The 21,052-nt window shown below is 40.7% G+C and overlaps 1 protein-coding gene across 1 annotated transcript; it reads left to right on the forward strand.

The window, feature by feature from the left end:
- The first annotated feature begins 19,951 nt into the window (after window positions 1–19,951).
- Window positions 19,952–20,850, forward strand: LOC100019625 (centriole, cilia and spindle-associated protein-like). Its single transcript, XM_056820668.1, has one exon. It carries the CDS (start codon window positions 19,986–19,988, stop codon window positions 20,787–20,789), a length of 804 nt encoding a protein of 267 aa, XP_056676646.1. The 5' UTR covers window positions 19,952–19,985; the 3' UTR covers window positions 20,790–20,850.
- Window positions 20,851–21,052: the final 202 nt, after the last annotated feature.

Here is a 21,052-nt window from a genome sequence, read left to right on the forward strand (position 1 = left end):
CCAATTCTGCATACACCAAAGTATTTGACTAGATTGTAAAATTGCAATTTCTGCCCAAAGGCGAGGGTCATTTTTAACCCCAAAGACCAAAGGTTACCCTCATGACCAGTGTGGGGAACTAGAGTGCTCAACAGAGGTCAGGGATCTTGAGAGGATGGAAATAAAGGGCCTGAGGGGGAACTATCCAGGAAGGACATGGTTTCCAGTTAAAGACACAGGGATTTTTCAAACCTCAAGACACAAATGAATCAACCTCCCCCACCTCAAATCTGACCCTCCAGAAAGGAGGGGGTGGGGGGTCACAAATACTCATGAATAGGACTGAAATGGAAGCATCAAGGCCCAAAGCAGAGATGAGGGAGGGATGCCTGCTTCTGAGTGTGGACCCTGAGGGGGAAGAGGCAGATGTCCACTGGGTCTCCTTGTCCATTGAGGATGATGTAAATAACTAATTTCCTTTGTTCTCCTATCTCCCTTGTTCTGCTTTCTTTCCTTTGTTCTGCTCTGAGCCAGTGTGGGTAAAAATGTTGTTGGGGCCCCAGAGAATGGGGTCATCCCAGGAGAAGAGGTGCTACTCTAGGATGCGGTGTAGTTGAACATAGGAGAAGAGTCTAAGGTGAGGTTGGACAGCAAATGCAGCTTGCCAGACCTACCTCTAGGGAGTGAACAAAGAAAAGGCTAGCTGCCTCAGTCAAGGTGGTGACCAGGATGAGAATGCTGTTGTCTGATGTCATTAGATACCTGAGCATAAATCTAGATAAACTTGTTCATGAGTCAGTATGTGTGCGGAAGAAAACTAGAGTCTCTTGTCAGGGGAGAGCTGAAGGGCAGGCCAGTCCCTGATGGTTGTCCCCTAGCCTTGGGGCCTCTTCCCCAGTAGCTGAGCCAATGCGAACACAACACTCTGAACTGGTGGCGGGCCTAGAGATTGAGACATCTGTCCTGAGATTCATGGGTCATGGAGATGTGGTCTTGTGAGAAGATCCACTTTGCTTCTCAGATGTAAGCATGGGGAAAATGAAAGAAGAGCTGACCCCCATGCCTGGGGAAAGAGTAGAATCTGACCTGGAATCTCCTATTCTGAGTGTAGGAATTAAATTTTAATGCTTTGACTAAAACATATGAAAATTATAAATAATTTGGTGGTCACCAATTTAAAGTAGCATTGCTCAAAGTTGAAATGACTTTTAATAGCTTTTATTTACAAAAGAGGTTGAGTGAAAGTAAAGAAATACAGAAAGGTAGAGAAGACATTTAGCCTATCTATCTGAATATTACTCCAGGGTTTGAATCAGCCAGGACTTGTTGAACTTTGCCTTGGGATAAAACCCTCACCCAAATTCCCTCCAAGAAGAGGGTCAAGACCGAGAATTGAACAAATTCTCCACTATTGTTCTAATCGTGTTTACTGCTGGTTCTAAGAAGACAGGAGACAGGGAGATCTTATTCTTCCTTCAGAGGATGGATGGTCACATTTTTCCAAAAGTAATGTCACTTCTGAGAGAGCCAAGACAATCTCAAGGCTCCATTAAGGGAGCTCTTATGCTACAAGGGCAGAACTCAAAAGGGAGAAAAGCTTTGGGGAGGCAGCAGAGGGATTCCTGCTCTTGGAGGAAGGTCAGGCTAGGCAGCATATGGACCTCCTTCTAATTCTTCCCATTCAGTTCCCATCTCAGAATGAGAGCCCAGATCTATATCCACAAGCAGAGAAGGTAGTTAGGTTAGGTCAAGTTAGGTGGTGAGAGGTTCCATTCTTTCCTTTGCTCTAGTGGGAAATGAACTCTTTGGGTTTAGAGCTGGAAAGGGTGTTGTGGTTCATCTAGTTAAACTCTCTCATTTGATAGAAGAAGAAACTAAGGATTAGAGTAAATAACATTCCTAAGTTCACTTAGGTAGTAACAGAGTCAAGATATGAGTCCATTTCTTCTGATTCTAAATTCAACATTCCTTACACACCCCTTGTAATTCCAGTTTTGCAACTCTCCTGTCACAGTGTTCAGAAGCAGTTTCATGAATGCTTAAGGTCTTCCTTGAGTCCATCCCATAACAAGAGACCTGTGCCCATCTTGGTTCGCTTATCACCATGCCCAGCGTCCTATGAGAGGGACCTTGTTGGAGACAACATCTACCTGGTTACTTTTCTCCTATTTCTGCTTTGTGCAAATTTGTAACTGAATATAGTTCTTTAGTTCTACAAATATGGTTCTCTGTCTCATTCCATCTGTTAGACTATGGTCCAGCAAAACTGAACATATATCTAAAAGAAGGGTTTTTAACACAGTCCATTGGGTTTAAGAGGTCTATCGACCCTTATATAGATTTCAGGGAGGCGAGATCATCAACTTGAATGGGAAAAAATAAAAAAAAACATTTTTTTATTACTATGTAATCTCTTGGTTTTTGAGAATCCTTTGGTAATGGTATTTTTTTCCTTTATGCACTTAAAACATTGTTCTGTTTCACCACCCTGCTAGAAGGGTCTATAACACAAAAAAGTGAAGAGTAGAAATAGTCTCTCATATTCAGTATTGTGAATACAAGTATTTGACAAATGATTGTTGAACAAATAAATAGGTTAAATGAAGCTTCCTCCCCTCTCCAGCAACTAGGAAGTATTCTCCATTACTTAAAAGTTGGACTAGATGCCTTCTGAGTTACCTTTCATTTTTATTATTCTTTGTGAACTGGGACTTGGAGTTAGAGACCCCATAATCTATTTCTGACATTTGCTAGCTGAGTGATCTTGAAAGTAAGTCCTTCCCCTATTTGAGTCTCAGTTTGTTCTCTGAGAAATGTAATAGGTCCCTTCTGAAGGTTCCTACCAATTCAAAGAACTGTAGATTGCCACTTGGCCAGGAATTTCCAAAAGAGAGAACTTTCACTAAAGTTCCTAACAGTAGATCCTTGGCAGTCAGCTGATGCAGAGGATAAGACTGCTAGACTGGTAATCAGGGAAACCTGTGTTCAAATCCTATTTCCCTGGGATAAATACTTAAATTTTCTCACTTTCCTCATCTGTAAAGTAAAGATAACAGCTCCTGCAGTGAACATCGTTATGGGAACTGAAAAAACTAAATAAGAGATTTTTCATGAGTTGACAAGTGGTTAAGAATGGATTCTGGAATACAGAGCTTATGCCTATGGGCATTCTGTCTTTAAAGAAGACAAGAGGTTGAGATGGCAGCCTAGAAGAGGCAGAAGTTCAGACCTCTGAATATCCTTCCTAACTGATCACAAACCAAATGTTCACAGAGGATTGAAAAACAAACCTAACAACAAGACAGAGCCACGGAACCCTCCTGCTGGACTTAATTTAAAAGGTACACCCCCCAAAAAAAACAGAATCTGAGAATACTCAGGTTTAAGGGGAAGACAAAAGGACAGTTCCAGGACCCATCCAATCTCCCACCCAGAGCACTGAGAATCCAGCTTCAGCGGGAACTTCTGGGCAGGCAAAGGTGCTGGTCTGGAGGGTGTACCTTACGAGCAGTGATGTACCAAGTTTAGAGTGTCCAACACAGACAACAGAGAAGGAGCTAGAGAGGGAGCACAGACCTGGCAGCCTGGCCCAAGCTGTGGAGATCCTCCATGTTTCTCCAGCCTTCCAGGAAATTTTGGACTCAGAGTACACCCAGCCCAACTAAGCTGAACTTAATCCCATCAAAAGTCTCCAGAACTCAGGAAAGCCCAGGATACACACCCATCCTCATTGACTGCAGGACTTTAATCTAATCAAAAGCCTCCAGAGGACAAGGAAGCTCAAATCCCAACAAATGTCCACCAGAGACTACACCGAGAGATCTCCTGTTAAAGCTCCAAGAGTGGAGACAGACAGAAGCCCCCAAAACTAAAAATATTAGAGGAACAAGTGCACAAACAAATGTGAGGGGTAAAGAAGGGATGAATTTTAGCAAACAACAGAAAAGGAAGAAAGAAACTATGATAGACAGCTTCTACTCAGCAAACGGAACAGAGGAGGAGAAATCAGCAAACAATAAACCAGAAATCCCAGCAAATTGGATACAGACTGTGAAGAACTCAAAACACAATTGAGAGCCTGCAGATAATTGGGAAAAGAACTTAAAAATTAAGATGTGAAATTCTGAAACAGAGGTACTTGAACTAAAACAAGAAAATTGTGTCTTGAAAGCCAAAATCAACCAACTGGAAAATGAGGCAAAGGAGATGAAAGATGAGGTAAAGAGGATGAAAAACCACCTTCAAAAAAAACATACCAGAAGGAAAAGGATGACCAAAAAAAAACCGGGATGACATCCAGTCTTTAAGACCCAGAATACAAAATCTGGAATTATGTGACCTCACAAGGCAGCAGGGCACTAAAAAGCAAAACGAAAAGAATTAAAAAATTGAGGAAAACATGAAGCATCACATTCACAAAACAAATGATTTAGAAAATCATTCAAGAAGAGACAATTTAAGAATCATTGGTCTACCAGAAGACCATGACAAAAGAAAAAGCCTGGACATAATACTACAGGAAATTATTCAGGAAAACAGCCCCGATATCCTAGAACAAGAGGGGAAAGTGGAGATTGAAAGAATGCACAGATCACCTCCTGTATTTAATCCCCAACTGACAACACCCAGGAATATTATAGCCAAATTCAGAAACTATCAGACCAAACAAAAAATATTACAAGCTGCCAAGAAGAACCCATTCAGATACCATGGAAACACAGTGAGGATAACACATGATATGGCTGCATACACACAGAAGGACCGAAAGGCAAGAAATAGGATATTCTGGAAAGAAAGGGAACTAGGTCTACAACCAAGAATCAAATACCCATTAAACCGGCTATATTCTTACAGGGGAAAGTTCAACGCAATAGAAGAATTCCAAGCATTCGTAAAGAAAAGACCAGACCTGAACAGAAAATTTGATGTCCAAGCACAGAACTCAAGAGAATCATCTTGAATTAGGTAATTAAAAAAGGTAATAAAAAAAGGGAAAAAAACAACAACAAAAAATGTTTAAGAGACTCAATGAGTAAAAATGATATGTATCCCTATATGAAAAAAGGTCATTGGTAACTCTTAAAAACTGTTGCTATCACCTGGGCAGCTAGAAGAATTACTCTTACAGGGAACAGTGACAAACTGTATAGGATGAAAGGACAAGACATAAATAAGTATAGAGATATATGCATGCATAAATACATATACATGTGTCTGTGAATATATATATATATATATATACATATATATATATATATATATATATATATATGTATATATATACAACCAGAGCTGAAAAAAAGAGGTTAATACTAAAAGAAATGGGAAAAGAAATAATTGGAGGAAAATTTATATGTCACAAAAAAGCTTATGGCGGGAGGGGGAGAATATCGATACACTGGAAGGGTAAAGAGGTTGGAGATAGGAAATAGTCAACTCTTACGTGCTTTGAAACTGACCCAAAGAGCAAAGAACAATCCAATCCATTGGGGCAGAGAATAGATTTGCACCCTATAGAGGAGTAGAAGGGTAAAAAATGGACTTGTGGGGAGAGAAGCAGTACAAGGGAGGGAGAAGTTGGGGGGGGGGGGATTGCCCCTAACTGGATTTTTGTCAATTATTGGTTGGGTGGGTTTTTTTCCCTCATCCTCAAATTGTTCTAATCTTTAAATTGATTATGTTTTTATGATCCTTTGGGGAAGTCCTTCTTCTGAAGAGGATCAAAAGAGGGTATGTAAAAATAGACTTGAATCCAGGACTTCAATCCCCAGAAGTCCTTCCTCCACTTCCCCAGAATACTTTGTAATCTCACTGAATTCTCACCTGGGCAGAGAGCAAAATCATTATATAAAGGGTCTCCACCCACAACAGGGTCTCTTCTCTTCCTGGCTCTGCTGTCAAAGAGACAGGTCTCATGATGTGAGTGAAATTTGGGTGTGCCTCATCGTCCACCTAGCACGTGCTTCTCTTTCTTGTATTTTCTTTAACCCTTATCCTTTAATAAACCTCATATAAATAATACTACTTGCAGAGAGAAACTAATTTCTACCCTGTCTCAGATTCCCAAAATTTTTAATCTTTACATATATCAAACTAAAAAGTTTTTGTACAAACAAAACCAATGTAACTAAAATTAGAAGGGAAGCAACAAACTGGGAAACAATCTTTATAACAGAAACCTCTAACAAAGGTCTAATTACTCAAATTTATAAAGAGCTAAACCATTTGTACAAAAAATCAAGCCATTCTCCAATTGAAAAATAGGCAAGGGACATGAATACACAGTTTTCAGATAAAGAAATCAAAACTATTAATAAGCACATGAAGAAGTCTTCTAAATCTCTTATAATCAGAGAGATGCAAATCAAAACAACTCTGAGGTATCACCTCACCCTAGCAGATTGGCCAACATGACAGCAAAGGAAAGTAATGAATGCTGGAGGGGATGTGGCAAAGTAGGGACATTAATTCATTGCTGGTGGAGTTGTGAACTGATCCAACCATTCTGGAGGGAAATTTGGAACTATGGCCAAAGGGTGACAAAAGAATATCTACCCTTTGATCCAGCCATAGCACTGCTGGGTCTCTACCCCAAAGAGATAATGGACAAAAAGACTTGTACAAAAATATTCATAGCTGCGCTCTTTGTGGTCGCCAAAAACTGGAAAATGAGGGGATGCCCATTAATTGGGGAATGGCTGAGCAAATTGTGGTATATGTTGGTGATGGAATACTATTGTGCAAAAAGGAATAATAAAGTGGAGGAATTCCATGGAGACTGGAACGACCTCCAGGAAGTGATGCAGAGTGAGAGGAACAGAACCAGGAGAACATTGTACACAGAAACTAATACACTGTGGTATAATCGAACGTAATGGACTTCTGCACTAGTGGCGGTGTAATGTCCCTGAACAATCTCTGCAGGGATCCAGTAGAAAAAAAACACCATTCATAAGCAGAGGATAAACTGTGGGAGTAGAAACACCGAGGAAAAGCAACTCTGACTACAGGGGTTGAGGGGATATGACTGAAGAGAGACTCTAAAGGAAACCCTAATGCAAATATTAACAACATAGCAATGGGTTCGAATCAAGACCACATGTAATACCCAGTGGAAATCACATCGGCTACTGGGGGTGGGGGGGAGGAAAAGAAAATGATCTTTGTCTTTAATGAATAATACTCAGAAATTATCAAATAAAATATTATAAATTAAAAAAAAAAGAAAAACAGGCCATTATCTTTGGCAGTTGGCTACCAGCCTCCAATTCTCATTAGAAATTTACCAATCATAGAAAAGATTCTGAAGGGATATGGTTTATTTTTACCAATATCCTCGTTTCATCCCAAATGAAGTCTAAAGATGACACAGGTGAGAACAGGGAATGCAATAGATGATCAGGCTTAATTAAGGGCTCCTATCCTGGCCTACTTTGGTTGGTCAAACCCAAAAAATATTTCTCCCAGAGGAAAGAGGAAGCCCTATATAATATGCTCGGGAAGAGAGATCAAAAGAGCAATTATTGCCACAAAGGCTTGAAGCCAAATGCCCTTCACAAAGGTAACTTCACTGCAGTCTCTGGAGGTGATTTCACGGGGTTTTCTCCAAAGAGTAGGAAGGAATCCCTCTCCAGGAGAGGAAGCAAAGAGGAGGCATCTACTAACCTGTATGGTTAAGGGCATGTTTTTAACCCTTACATTCTTCTTCCTTGGAAACAATACATACTATATATACAAAAGAGGGTTAAGGACTAGGCAATGAGGATTAAATGCATTGTACAGGGTCACACAGTCAGGAAACATCTGAGGCCAGATTAGAACTGAGGTTCTCTGAGTGCTAGAAAGCTGTTTCTAGGTTGCTACAGGACCTCCTGATGCTCTTTGGTTTAGCATTTGTGTGGTGCACATCACATCAGCTACTCTGTCTGCAGGAAGGAATGAGGGAGGGGTCCAGGGATCTGTCATGATTAACTCACAGTGTGCAAGGTAGCTAATGCATGGTACTCATTTCACAACCTAAAATTGTATGCATTCTGTTATTAATATTTACTCTGCCTCCAGGGAAAGTTACAAAACTGTATCTCAGATTTGGATATCCCAGGACCAATAGGACTATTCAGTTTTCACCAACAAGCAGTGGAACCACACAGACCACTTAGGCAGGCTACCCTCCTGGAGAGTGATCTGTGGGAGACAAGACTGATTTAAGAGTCATAACTTGGAAATCCATGCCCCAAAGTAGCCCAAAATAGGCACCCAGAGAGGAAAAAGCCAGGGGAGAGATTTCACCCAGGAGACAACAGGGTACAATGGAAGGAACTCAAGAAATAGAAGTTACTATAAACCCTCAGTTCAATTCCTAACCGAGATACTTACTCCTGCTGTGACTTTGGGCAAACCTCTTCCGTAAAAGGTGGTCTTTGAACTAAATAATCCTGATGTTCCCCTCCAGACTGATATATTTTCTAACCCTCTGATCTTCTGCAATGTATTATCTCCTAAAGGACAATACAGAGCTAATAATGATGTTTCAATAACACAATATGACAACCACTGTGCTAAAGACTACTATTATTTGATTATTTCATCATATTTGTTCAGAAATTAACCCTGGGAGGTATGTGCTATCCCCATATTATAGATGAGGAAACTGAGGCAGGCAGCAATTAAGGGCCACTGATTTGATCAGGGTCATGCAGCTCTAATAAGAGTTTGAGGGTGAATGGAATAGTTTTCCTAACTCCATGCTCACCATTGCCTATTATAAGTAAATTTGTTTGTGCTCAAACTGATGCCAATAAACAGGTGGTATTCTCGTTGAAGACTCAAGTTATTATCCCGGGGGAAAATATAGAAAAGATATTCAACTTTGATGTAATGGAAAAGAAATGGACATTCAAGGAATAGCAGGTAGATCCAACAGACCAGTTGGAGAAGTAATCATCTATTCCGATGATCAAAAAACCCTTAGTGATGGATGAGCTACGATGTTCAATTCAAATATTAAGAGTCTTACTACAAAGCCTATACAGAGCACATACTGAAGAAGGCTTCTGAGAAAAACAAACTGTAATCTTTTTCCAGTGTACTCTGGTCCCTGTGGTTAAAACTTTTAACAACATTCTTCTTCTATCTATTTCATTCTAACATTTTGAAAAATAAAGAGACTTCAGACCACAAATTTTTCCTCCTACTATCTTCAGATATTCAACTGTATCAACCATGTAAGTAATATGAGATGAAGGAAAAGCAGTACAAATAATGGTGAAATGGAAAGCCCTTAAAAGAGGAAGGATGACCTGGGAGGGAAGAATTCTGTCAAACAGAGAAAGCAAAAAGGAGGCTTCTACTGACCTGATGTATTGTTGGCAGTCATTGTGGACACCGAGGAGTCATCTGATGGGGCGATGGTACCATCAGGCAAAGAGGTGTCAATTTTTTTTCTTCCAGAAGCCAGTCTTCTGTTTAACTCTGTGGGAAAAGGAAGTCAGTCAGAAAGTCAATCAAATAACACTTATTAACACTTATTGACTTGAGTACCCTCATGAGGAAGGCAAAGTACAAAAATTGTTTAGAAAGATTCAAAATTCAAAATATACTGCCTGTGTCTTTTCTCTCTCCTTTACTTCCTTATATTGGCTCCACAGGTCCCTCTTTCTCAAAGTCAGTCGGATGACTTAAATACACTGCCCAAAATAATGACAGTCAATTTGAGTCAATAGGAAGGGAGGAGTGGAGAAGGAGAAAAGATAAGACAAAAAAAGTAAGGAGGGGAAGAAGTTATTTTGAGTGCCAAATGACTCCCTTCCAGACAGTCTGAAAGGGAACTGGAGTGAGCATGACAGAATATCCTAAAAACCCTGAAGTCAGGCCCACCAATACAGATTATGAAAGAAGACAGTCAGGAGTGATTCCCATGGACTAACAAGATCCCCAGCAGGAGTTGAGGCTTCCTTGTGAATCCACTGGAGGTGGTGGGAACAAGACCTGTCGGCAATGTGTTCTTACTCCCTCCTGGGCTCCACAGTCCACCTCCTCAAATCCTCTTCCTCTGGATGACTCCCCTTGGCAGACTAGTACATGTCAACTACTGACAAATGTTCACTCTCCTCAAATAGCCTCCTAGACAACCAGCGGGCAAACTGTTGCTTCTCCTACATCTTCCAAAGGATAAAAAAAGGCCATCTATTTTCAATCAAGAAAAAAATAGATACTTAGGAGAAAGCTCCAAAGGGAGAAACTGAGGAAGAAAGAACAAAAATGTTCCCAGAAATGGAAATTCAAGTGCAAATCACCAAGACCCAAGAAGAGCACTGTAAATATCCATGAGATGGAGAACTCTCAGAAAGAAGAAACCAAAACTGGGTCCCATGTACATTTGTCCAGCAGAGGAAGCAGAGATTGACTCTTCCAAACCTGAAGTACTAGCACTGGTAATGGGCACCATGGACTCACTGGCTGGAGATATGGCATCTTCATGTCAGGTTAGGTCTGCCAGTGGCAGTGTTGAGACCTAGGCTGCTGCTCATACATTTAAAGAAGGGAAGTCAGTCAATCCCTCATCCAGCACACACTTATTGAGAATTACTGCACACCAGGCAGAGCCCATTTAGATAAGGATGAAAGAAGTCCATACAAAAAAGTCTGAGTATCTTTGATCAGTCTATCCCTTTTCTCAACTGCCCCAAGGCACTTACCACAGGCCAATTTTAGCTCCTATGTAAAGCCTTTCACCAAAAGGAGGAAAGGAAGGGTCATTTGAGGCCCAAGGAAGACAAGACTCCACTGAAGAAGAGTTTGAGAAACTAAATTGACTATTAGAATCCAAAATGCCCCAGGGGAAGCTCTATCAGAAAATGGAATGTCTTCATATTAAATATATATGGTTTCTTCATACCTTAAAGCAGAAAGTAATCAACCTCCCCGACTCAAACATGACCCTGATCTTCCCAAGAAGAAAAAGAGTTCATGAAGGACCATGGACTGAACCAAAGGCTTTACCTGTTTTTCTCTGTTTCCTATAATGGTGCGTACAATTTGCACCCATTGTTCAGGGGAGAAAATGAATAGAGGTAAGGGTTGATGGGGACCTTAGTCCAAGGTAACCCAACTGAGCTGAGTTAATTCCTTTTATAGGGGCCTTCATTGTGATGTCAGATTCAACTGTATATTGATTTCATGTTTCCATAGAAATGGGAACTTTGCTGATAGAGACTGAGTAAGATGAAAATTGTAAATGTTGGGCCGATGCCTTCCCCTGAAGAAGAGCTCCTTTTGTGGAAGGAGTTGAATGGACTAGTTTCAGGATATCTGGTAGTGTTAGGTTCCCACCCTGTGGTTGTGGCTTCACTAGGGGTGCCCATGTGGGAAAAGGATAAAGAGATCCCTTTTGGGCGGATGTCTGAGAAAAGGATCAGAGTCTAGCATACCTTTAGACTTGACTGATGTGGAATGATGTGGGAGAAAGTTAGTGTCCACAGATTCTCTTGAAGAAGCTTCAGTAGTTCTGGGGATAGGGTGGTCCTTAAAGAAAAGAAATGATTGTTTGGGGTGCCTCTGGACATTGTTTCCCTGTAGCACAATTCATAGTGGGAGTTGGTGGACTGAACAGAGAGCATTGTGAAATATGAGATGGGTAATTTTGAGTACATTAATTTGAAAAGATTTTGTAGAAATAAAATAAATTCTGTCAAGATTAGAAGGAAAGCAGAAAATTGGGTAGACATTTTATACACTCAAAGGTCAAACATATAGAGATCTTTGCTGTGTGTTTATAAGAAACACAGCCATCCCCAAATTGGTAAATGGCCCAAAGTTATAAATAGACAAGTTTTGGATGGAGAAATCAAAGCCATATATAGTTATATGAAAAAAGTGCTCCAAGTCACTAGTGATTAGAGAAATGCCAACTTCTGAGATATTTCATATCCATCAGATTGGCTAAACTGACCAAAGGGCAATTATTGGAAGGGATGTGGAAAAAAAGAACACAAATACACTGTTGGTGGAGCTGTAAACCAGCCAATCCATCCATTGTGAAGTTATTCCTGACAGACACATACAGAGTTATAAAATTGTATAGACTCAGGAATCCCATATCTCTGTCTGTTTTCCAAGAAGATCAGAGGAAATGGAAAAGAATTCATATATTCTAAGAGATTTATAGTAGTTCACTTTGTGGTATCAAAGAATTGGCAACTGAAACTATGCCCATTAATTGGGAATTATCTATACCAATTGTGGTAAATGAGTATGATTGAACACTTCTATGCTGCAAGTAGTGATGAACTGGCAAATTTCTAAGGAACTTGGAAAAAACTACACAGGCTAATGAACTGTGAAATGATTAGAACCAAGAGAACACTATACACAATGACAGAATTAATACTAGAGGAATAAATTGTGAATGTTACCTCCAGTGTGTAAACTGAAATGTGAAAACATTAGAGAATTACATTTTATGAACATACTGATTTCCCATATAATACTTTCTGTGATACAGATAGCGTGGGAAAGAGGAGGGATACTTGTGTTCAAAATTTATTATTTAGATGTGAAGAAAAGTAAGTTAAACATAGCAGAGATTTGTAACTTCATATATGTACAATCTTGTTCTTTCTGTATAGATATGTTTGTGTCATTGAGTGTTTTAATCTATTGAAATAAAATTTTAAAAAGAAAAGCAATGAGCAAAATATTGCTTCTCCTACATCTTCCAAAGGAAGAGTCCAAATCCACAATCTCAAAGGAATAGAAATTGGAAAACATTTCAAAAAGAGAAATCGAGGAAGATAGAATTAAATATTGCGAGGAATAAAATTTCCTAGGGCCCAAGAATTATCCATGAAATCGAGACCTTCCAAAGAAGGAAAGAGAAACCAAGTATTTGTGAAGATTTTTCCAGTACAACGGGGACAGAAGAGACTTTTCCTAACTCGAAACACTGACAGTAGTGGTAGACACTAGGGCTGATTGGCTGTTAACTTGGTATCTTCAAGTAAGGTTAAGCCTGTAATGGGGGTGCCAGCACCCAAATGCTAATTGATGCTCACAAAAAGGGAATTGCTCATTCCTTCCATCAGTATATATTTTCTGAGTATTTACTGTATGCCAGGCAGGGAGTCCTCTCAGATATGAAGCAGCATAAAAAGACCTATGATCTCCCACAGGTTCATGCATAATCTCTGTGTCTTTGGTTATTTCCTCCCTTGCTTAAAGAACCTCCAGGATTACACTCATTACACAGTCCAATTCTGCATCACACCAAAGTATTTGACTAGATTGTAAAATTGCAATTTCTGCCCAAAGGCGAGGGTCATTTTTAACCCCAAAGACCAAAGGTTACCCTCATGACCAGTGTGGGGAACTAGAGTGCTCAACAGAGGTCAGGGATCTTGAGAGGATGGAAATAAAGGGCCTGAGGGGGAACTATCCAGGAAGGACATGGTTTCCTGTTAAAGACACAGGGATTTTTCAAACCTCAAGACACAAATGAATCAACCTCCCACACCTCAAATCTGACCCTCCAGAAAGGAGGGGGTGGGGGGTCACAAATACTCATGAATAGGACTGAAATGGAAGCATCAAGGCCCGAAGCAGAGATGAGGGAGGGATGCCTGCTTCTGAGTGTGGACCCTGAGGGGGAAGAGGCAGATGTCCACTGGGTCTCCTTGTCCATTGAGGATGATGTAAATAACTAATTTCCTTTGTTCTCCTATCTCCCTTGTTCTGCTTTCTTTCCTTTGTTCTGCTCTGAGCCAGTGTGGGTAAAAATGTTGTTGGGGCCCCAGAGAATGGGGTCATCCCAGGAGAAGAGGTGCTACTCTAGGATGTGGTGAAGTTAAACATAGGAGAAGAGTCTAAGGTGAGGTTGGACAGCAAATGCAGCTTGCCAGAGGTACCTGCCTCTAGGGAATGAACAAAGAAAAGGCTAGCTGCCTCAGTCAAGGTGGTGACCAGGATGAGAATGCTGTTGTCTGATGTCATTAGATACCTGAGCATAAATCTAGATAAACTTGTTCATGAGTCAGTATGTGTGCGGAAGAAAACTTGAGTCTCTTGTCAGGGGAGAACTGAAGGGCAGGCCAGTCCCTGATGGTTGTCCCCTAGCCTTGGGGCCTCTTCCCCAGTAGCTGAGCCAATGAAGTTTCGCAGACTGGTGGGCAGAGGGGCAGTTGACCTGGAATCAATTTCCCATTTGCTCTTCCCTGGGAAGGTGAACACAACACTGACCTGGTGGCGGGCCTAGATATTGAGACATCTGTCCTGAGATTCATGGGGCATAGAGATGTGGTCTTGTGAGAAGATCCACTTTGCTTCTCAGATGTAAGCATGGGGAAAATGAAAGAAGAGCTGACCCCCATGCCTGGGGAAAGAGTAGAATCTGACCTGGCATCTTCTATTCTGAGTGTAGGAATTAAATTTTAATGCTTTGACTAAAACATATGAAAATTATAAATAATTTGGTGGTCACCAATTTAAAGTAGCATTGCTCAAAGTTGAAATGACTTTTAATAGCTTTTATTTACAAAAAGAGGTTGAGTGAAAGTAAAGAAATACAGAAAGGTTGAGAAGACATTTAGCCTATCTATCTGAATATTACTCCAGGGTTTGACTCAGCCAGGACTTGTTGACCTTTGGCTGGGATAAAACCCTCTCCAGAAGGCAGGAAAGGACAACCAGCCATTCACTCACCCAAATTCCCTCCAAGAAGAGGGTCAAGACCAAGAATTGAACAAATTCTCCACTATTGTTCTAATCGTGTTTACTGCTGGTTCTAAGAAGACAGGAGACAGGGAGATCTTATTCTTCCTTCAGAGGATGGATGGTCACATTTTTCCAAAAGTAATGTCACTTCTGAGAGAGCCAAGACAATCTCAAGGCTCCATTAAGGGAGCTCTTATGCTACAAGGGCAGAACTCAAAAGGGAGAAAAGCTTTGGGGAGGCAGCAGAGGGATTCCTGCTCTTGGAGGAAGGTCAGGCTAGGCAGCATATGGACCTCCTTCTAATTCTTCCCATTCAGTTCCCTTCTCAGAATGAGAGCCCAGATCTATATCCACAAGCAGAGAAGGTAGTTAGGTTAGGTCAAGTTAGGTAGTGAGAGGTTCCATTCTTTCCTTTGCTCTAGTGGGAAATGAACTCTTTGGGTTTAGAGCTGGAAAGGGTGTTGTGGTTCATCTAGTTAAACTCTCATTTGATAGAAGAAGAAACTAAGGATTAGAGTAAATAACATTCCTAAGTTCACTTAGGTAGTAACAGAGTCAAGATATGAGTCCATTTCTTCTGATTCTAAATTCAACATTCCTTACACACCCCTTGTAATTCCAGTTTTGCAACTCTCCTGTCACAGTGTTCAGAAGCAGTTTCATGAATGCTTAAGGTCTTCCTTGAGTCCATCCCATAACAAGAGTCCTGTGCCCATCTTGGTTCGCTTATCACCATGCCCAGCGTCCTATGAGAGGGACCTTGTTGGAGACAACATCTACCTGGTTACTTTTCTCCTATTTCTGCTTTGTGCAAATTTGTAACTAAATTCAGTTCTTTAGTTCTACAAATATGGTTCTCTGTCTCATTCCATCTGTTAGACTATGGTCCAGCAAAACTGAACATATATCTAAAAGAAGGGTTTTTAACACAGTCCATTGGGTTTAAGAGGTCTATCGACCCTTATATAGATTTCAGGGAGGCGAGATCATCAACTTGAATGGGAAAAAATAAAAAAAAAATTTTTTATTACTATGTAACCTCTTGGTTTTTGAGAATCCTTTGTAAATGGTATATTTTTTTCCTTCATGCACTTAAAACATTGTTCTGTTTCACCACCCTGCTAGAAGGGTCTATAACACAAAAAAGTGAAGAGTAGAAATAGTCTCTCATATTCAGTATTGTGAATACAAGTATTTGACAAATGATTGTTGAACAAATAAATAGGTTAAATGAAGCTTCCTCCCCTCTTCAGCAACTAGGAAGTATTCTCCATTACTTAAAAGTTGGACTAGATGCCTTCTGAGTCCCCTTTCATTTTTATTATTCTTTGTGAACTGGGACTTGGAGTTAGAGACCCCATAATCTATTTCTGGCATTTGCTAGCTGAGTGATCTTGAAAGTAAGTCCTTCCCCTATTTGAGTCTCAGTTTGTTCTCTGAGAAATGTAATAGGTCCCTTCTGAAGGTTCCTACCAATTCAAAGAACTGTAGATTGCCACTTGGCCAGGAATTTCCAAAAGAGAGAACTTTCACTAAAGTTCCTAACAGTAGATCCTTGGCAGTCAGCTGATGCAGAGGATAAGACTGCTAGACTGGTAATCAGGGAAACCTGTATTCAAATCCTATTTCCCTGGGATAAATACTTAAATTTTCTCACTTTCCTCATCTGTAAAATATAGATAACAGCCCCTGCAGTGAACATTGTTATGGGAATTGAACAAACTAAATTAGAGATTTTTCATGAGTTGACAAGTGGTCAAGAATGGATTCTGGGATACAGAGCTTATGCCTATGGGCATTCTGTCTTTAAAGAAGACAAGAGGTTGAGATGGCAGCCTAGAAGAGGCAGAAGTTCAGACCTCTGAATATCCTTCCTAACTGATCACAAACCGAATGTTCCCAGAGGATTGAAAAACAAACCTAACAACAAGACAGAGCCACGGAACCCTCCTGCTGGACTTAATTCAAAAGGTACAGCCCCCCCCCCAAAAAAAAAAACAGAATCTGAGAATACTCAGGTTTAAGGGGAAGACAAAAGGACGGTTCCAGGACCCACCCACTCTCCCACCCAGAGCACTGAGAATCCAGCTTCAGGGGGAACTTCTGGGCATGCAAATGTGCTGGTCTGGAGGGTGTACCTTGCGAGCAGTGCTGTACCAAATTTAGAGTGTCCAACACAGACAACAGAGAAGGAGCTAGAGAGGGAGCACAGACCTGGCAGCCTGGCCCAAGCTGTGGAGATCCTCCATGTTTCTCCAGCCTTCCAAGAAATTTTGGACTCAGAGTACACCCAGCCCAACTAAGCTGAACTTAATCCCATCAAAAGTCTCCAGAACTCAGGGAAGCCCAGGATCCACACCCATCCTCATTGACTGCAGGACTTTAATCTAATCAAAAGCCTCCAGAGGACAAGGAAGCTCAAATCCCAACAAATGTCCACCAGAGACTACACCGAGAGATCTCCTGTTAAAGCTCCAAGAGTGGAGACAGACAGAAGCCCCCAAAACCAAAAATATTAGAGGAACAATTGCACGAACAAATATGAGGGGTAAAGAAGGGATGAATTTTAGCAAAAAACAGAAAAGGAAGAAAGAAACTATGATAGACAGCTTCTACTCAGCAAACGGAACAGAGGAGGAGAAATCAGCAAACAATAAACCAGAAATCCCAGCAAATTGGATACAGACTGTGAAGAACTCAAAACACATTTGAGAGCCTGAAGACAATTGGGAAAAGAACTTAAAAATTAAGATGTGAAATTCTGAAACAGAGGCACTTGAACTAAAACAAGAAAATTGTGTCTTGAAAGCCAAAATCAACCAGCTGGAAAATGAGGCAAAGGAGATGAAAGATGAGGTAAAGAGGATGAAAGACAACCTTCAAAGAAAATCAGACCAGTAGGAAAAGGATGACCAAGAAAAAAAAAACAAAAACAGGGATGACATCCAGTCTTTAAGAACCAGAATACAAAATCTGGAATTATGTGACCTCACAAGGCAGCAGGGCACTAAAAAGCAAAACAAAAAGAATTAAAAAATTGAGGAAAACATGAAGCATCTCATTCACAAAACAGATGATTTAGAAAATCATTCGAGAAGAGACAATTTAAGAATCATTGGTCTACCAGAAGACCATGACAAAAGAAAAAGCCTGGACATAATGCTACAGGAAATTATTCAGTAAAACTGCCCCGATATCCTAGAACAAGAGGGGAAAGTGGAGATTGAAAGAATGCACAGATCACCTCCTGTATTTAATCCCCAACTGACAACACCCAGGAATATTATAGCCAAATTCAGAAACTATCAGACCAAACAAAAAATATTACAAGCTGCCAAGAAGTACCCATTCAGATACCATGGAAACACAGTGAGGATAACACAGGATATGGCTGCATACACACAGAAGGACCGAAAGGCAAGAAATAGGATAATCTGGAAAGAAAGGGAACTAGGTCTACAACCAAAAATCAAATACCCATCAAAACTGACTATATTCTTATTGGGGAAAGTTCAACACAATAGAAGAATTCCAAGCATTTGTAAAGAAAAGACCAGACCTGAACAGAAAATTTGATGTCCAAGCACAGAACTCAAGAGAATCATCTTGAGTTAGGTAATTTAAAAAGGTAATAAAAAAGGGGGAAAAAAACAAAAGAACAACAAAAAATTTTAAGAGACTCAATAAGTAAAAATGATATGTATCCATATAAGAAAAAATGTCATTGGTAACTCTTAAAAACTGTTGCTATCACCTGGGCAGCTAGAAGAATGACACTTAGAGGGAACAGTGACAAAATGTATAGGATGAAAGGACAAGACATAAATAGGTATACAGATATATGCATGCATAAATACATATACATATGTCTGTGCATATATACATATACAACCAGAGCTGAAAAAAAGAGGTTAATACTAAAAGAAATGGGAAAAGAAATAACTCGGGGAAAATTTATATGCCACAAAGAAGCTCATGGCAGGAGGGGGAGAACATCGATACACTGGAAGGGTAAAGAAGTTGGAGATAGGAAATAGTCTACTCTTACGTGCTTTGAAACTGACCCAAAGAGCAAAGAACAATCCAATCCATTGGGGCAGAGAATAGATTTGCACCCTATAGAGGAGTAGAAGGGTAAAAAGTGGACTTGTGGGGAGAGAAGCAGTACAAGGGAGGGAGAAGTTCGGGGGGGGGCGGAATTGCCCCTAACTGGATTTTTGTCAATTATTGGTTTGGGTGGGGTTTTTTTCCCTCATCCTCAAATTGTTCTAATCTTTAAATTGATTATGTTTTTTATGATCCTTTGGGGAAGTCCTTCTTCTGAAGAGGATCAAAAGAGGGTATGTAAAAATAGACTTGAATCCAGGACTTCAATCCCCAGAAGTCTTTCCTCCACTTCCGCAGAATACTTTGTAATCTCACTGAATTCTCACCTGGGCAGAGAGCAAAATTATTATTTAAAGGGTCTCCACCCACAGCAGGGTCTCTTCTCTTCCTGGCTCTGCTGTCAAAGAGACAGGTCTCATGATATGAGTGAAATTTGGGTGGGCCTCATGGCAAACATAGCACGTGCTTCTCTTGCTTGTATTTTCTTTAACCCTTGACCTTTAATAAACCTCATAAAAATAATACTCCTTTCAGAGAGAAACTAATTTCTACCCTGCCTCAGATTCCCGAAATTTTTAATCTTTACATATATCAAATTAAAAAGTTTTTCTACAAACAAAACCAATGTAACTAAAATTAGAAGGGAAGCAACAAATTGGGAAACAATCTTTATAACAGAAACCTCTAACAAAGGTCTAATTACTCAAATTTATAAAGCGCTAAACCATTTGTACAAAAAATCAAGCCATTCTCCAATTGAAAAATAGGCAAGGGACATGAATACGCAGTTTTCAGATAAAGAAATCAAAACTATTAATATGCACATGAAAAAGTCTTCTAAATCTCTTATAATCAGAGAGGTGCAAATCAAAACAACTCTGAGGTATCACCTCACCCTAGTAGATTGGCCAACATGACAGCAAAGGAAAGTGATGAATGCTGGAGGGGATGTGGCAAAGTGAGGATTCTAATTCATTGCTGGTGGAGTGTGAATTGATCCAAGCATTCTGGAGGGCAATCTTGAACTATACTCAAATGGCAATAAAAGACTGTCCATCCATTGATCCAGCCATAGCATTGCTGGATTTGTACACCAAAGAGATAATAAGGAAAAGACTTGTACAAGAATATTCATAGCTGGAAACCGCGGCCGGGGGCCGGCTGGCCCCGCTGGCTCCCGCCGGGCGGGGACCATGCATTGTGGGAGCAAGGTGAAGAGCGAATACATGAAGCGCTACAAAGACCCCAAGTGGGACACATGTGGCCCGTGCTACCGGGAGCTATTGCATTATCGCCTGAGCCGGCGGCTACTGGAGCAGACGCACAACCCTTGGTTATGGGACGGTTGGGGGCCGTCCAGCAACTCGGACGATTCCTCATCTTCTGGAGGTGGTGGGGCCTCCACGCCCCTGGGTCCCCAGGGAGCTTCGGCCCCTTCTCCACCCCAGACTCCCCTCAAGCCCGAAAGAGAGGGAGAGGAACTCGGAGTGGAAGAGAAAGGGGCCGAGGCATCCGAGGATGAGGACGCTGCCAGCCCTCCAGAAACACCAGGGAAAGTCACACAAGAAAAAGATAAACAGCAAATGGAAGTGAAAAAAGAACAGATAGAAGTGAAAGACAAACTAATGGATAACACAGATCATCCTCGACAACGTGCCTTGCTTTCTGGAGCTGATAAGAAAACAGCAAATAGTCCTCAAAGACCAAGTAAAACAAAAGAAGTCAAACATCCATTTGCTCTTTATGGCTGGGGGGAAAAACAGACCGATACTGGGAGCCAGAAAACACATAATGTATGTGCTTCTGCTCCAGAACAACAGATTCATGAGTCAGCATTACGAGCCAAGAACAGAAGACAAGTGGAAAAAAGAAAACTGGTCAATCAGAGACAAAGAGCCTATTCTGTAGATGTGCAGAAACCCAGAAGGAGCAAGCCTTCCTCTTCAGATAGTCCATGGATGACAGAGTACATGAGATGCTACTCAGCAAGAGCTTGATGAAAGAAAAATGTGCTTAGATGACCTCATTAAAAACAGGACATTGGTTTGGGAAACACAATGATTATGGAAGGGTTTGTTTAGAGAATTCCCAAAAGAGTGTTATTTTCGTGTATTCTGATAACCTACCTCCGTAGTAGGGTGGATAGCCGAAGCCATAGACATTTGAAGTTATTCATGGTGATCATTTTCTAGGTCTTTGGTATTCTTGTGTTTTTGAGGCATTTTTATCTTAGGAGCAAATGGCACAAAATGCCTTTTTA

This window comes from Monodelphis domestica, chromosome 3 (assembly GCF_027887165.1).
Source record: "Monodelphis domestica isolate mMonDom1 chromosome 3, mMonDom1.pri, whole genome shotgun sequence".
Lineage (NCBI taxonomy): Eukaryota > Metazoa > Chordata > Mammalia > Didelphimorphia > Didelphidae > Monodelphis > Monodelphis domestica.

Excerpts from the sequence above, each read along its gene's own strand:
- LOC100019625 (XM_056820668.1), top strand. The coding sequence starts at position 19,986 with ATGCATTGTGGGAGCAAGGTGAAGAGCGAATACATGAAGCGCTACAAA.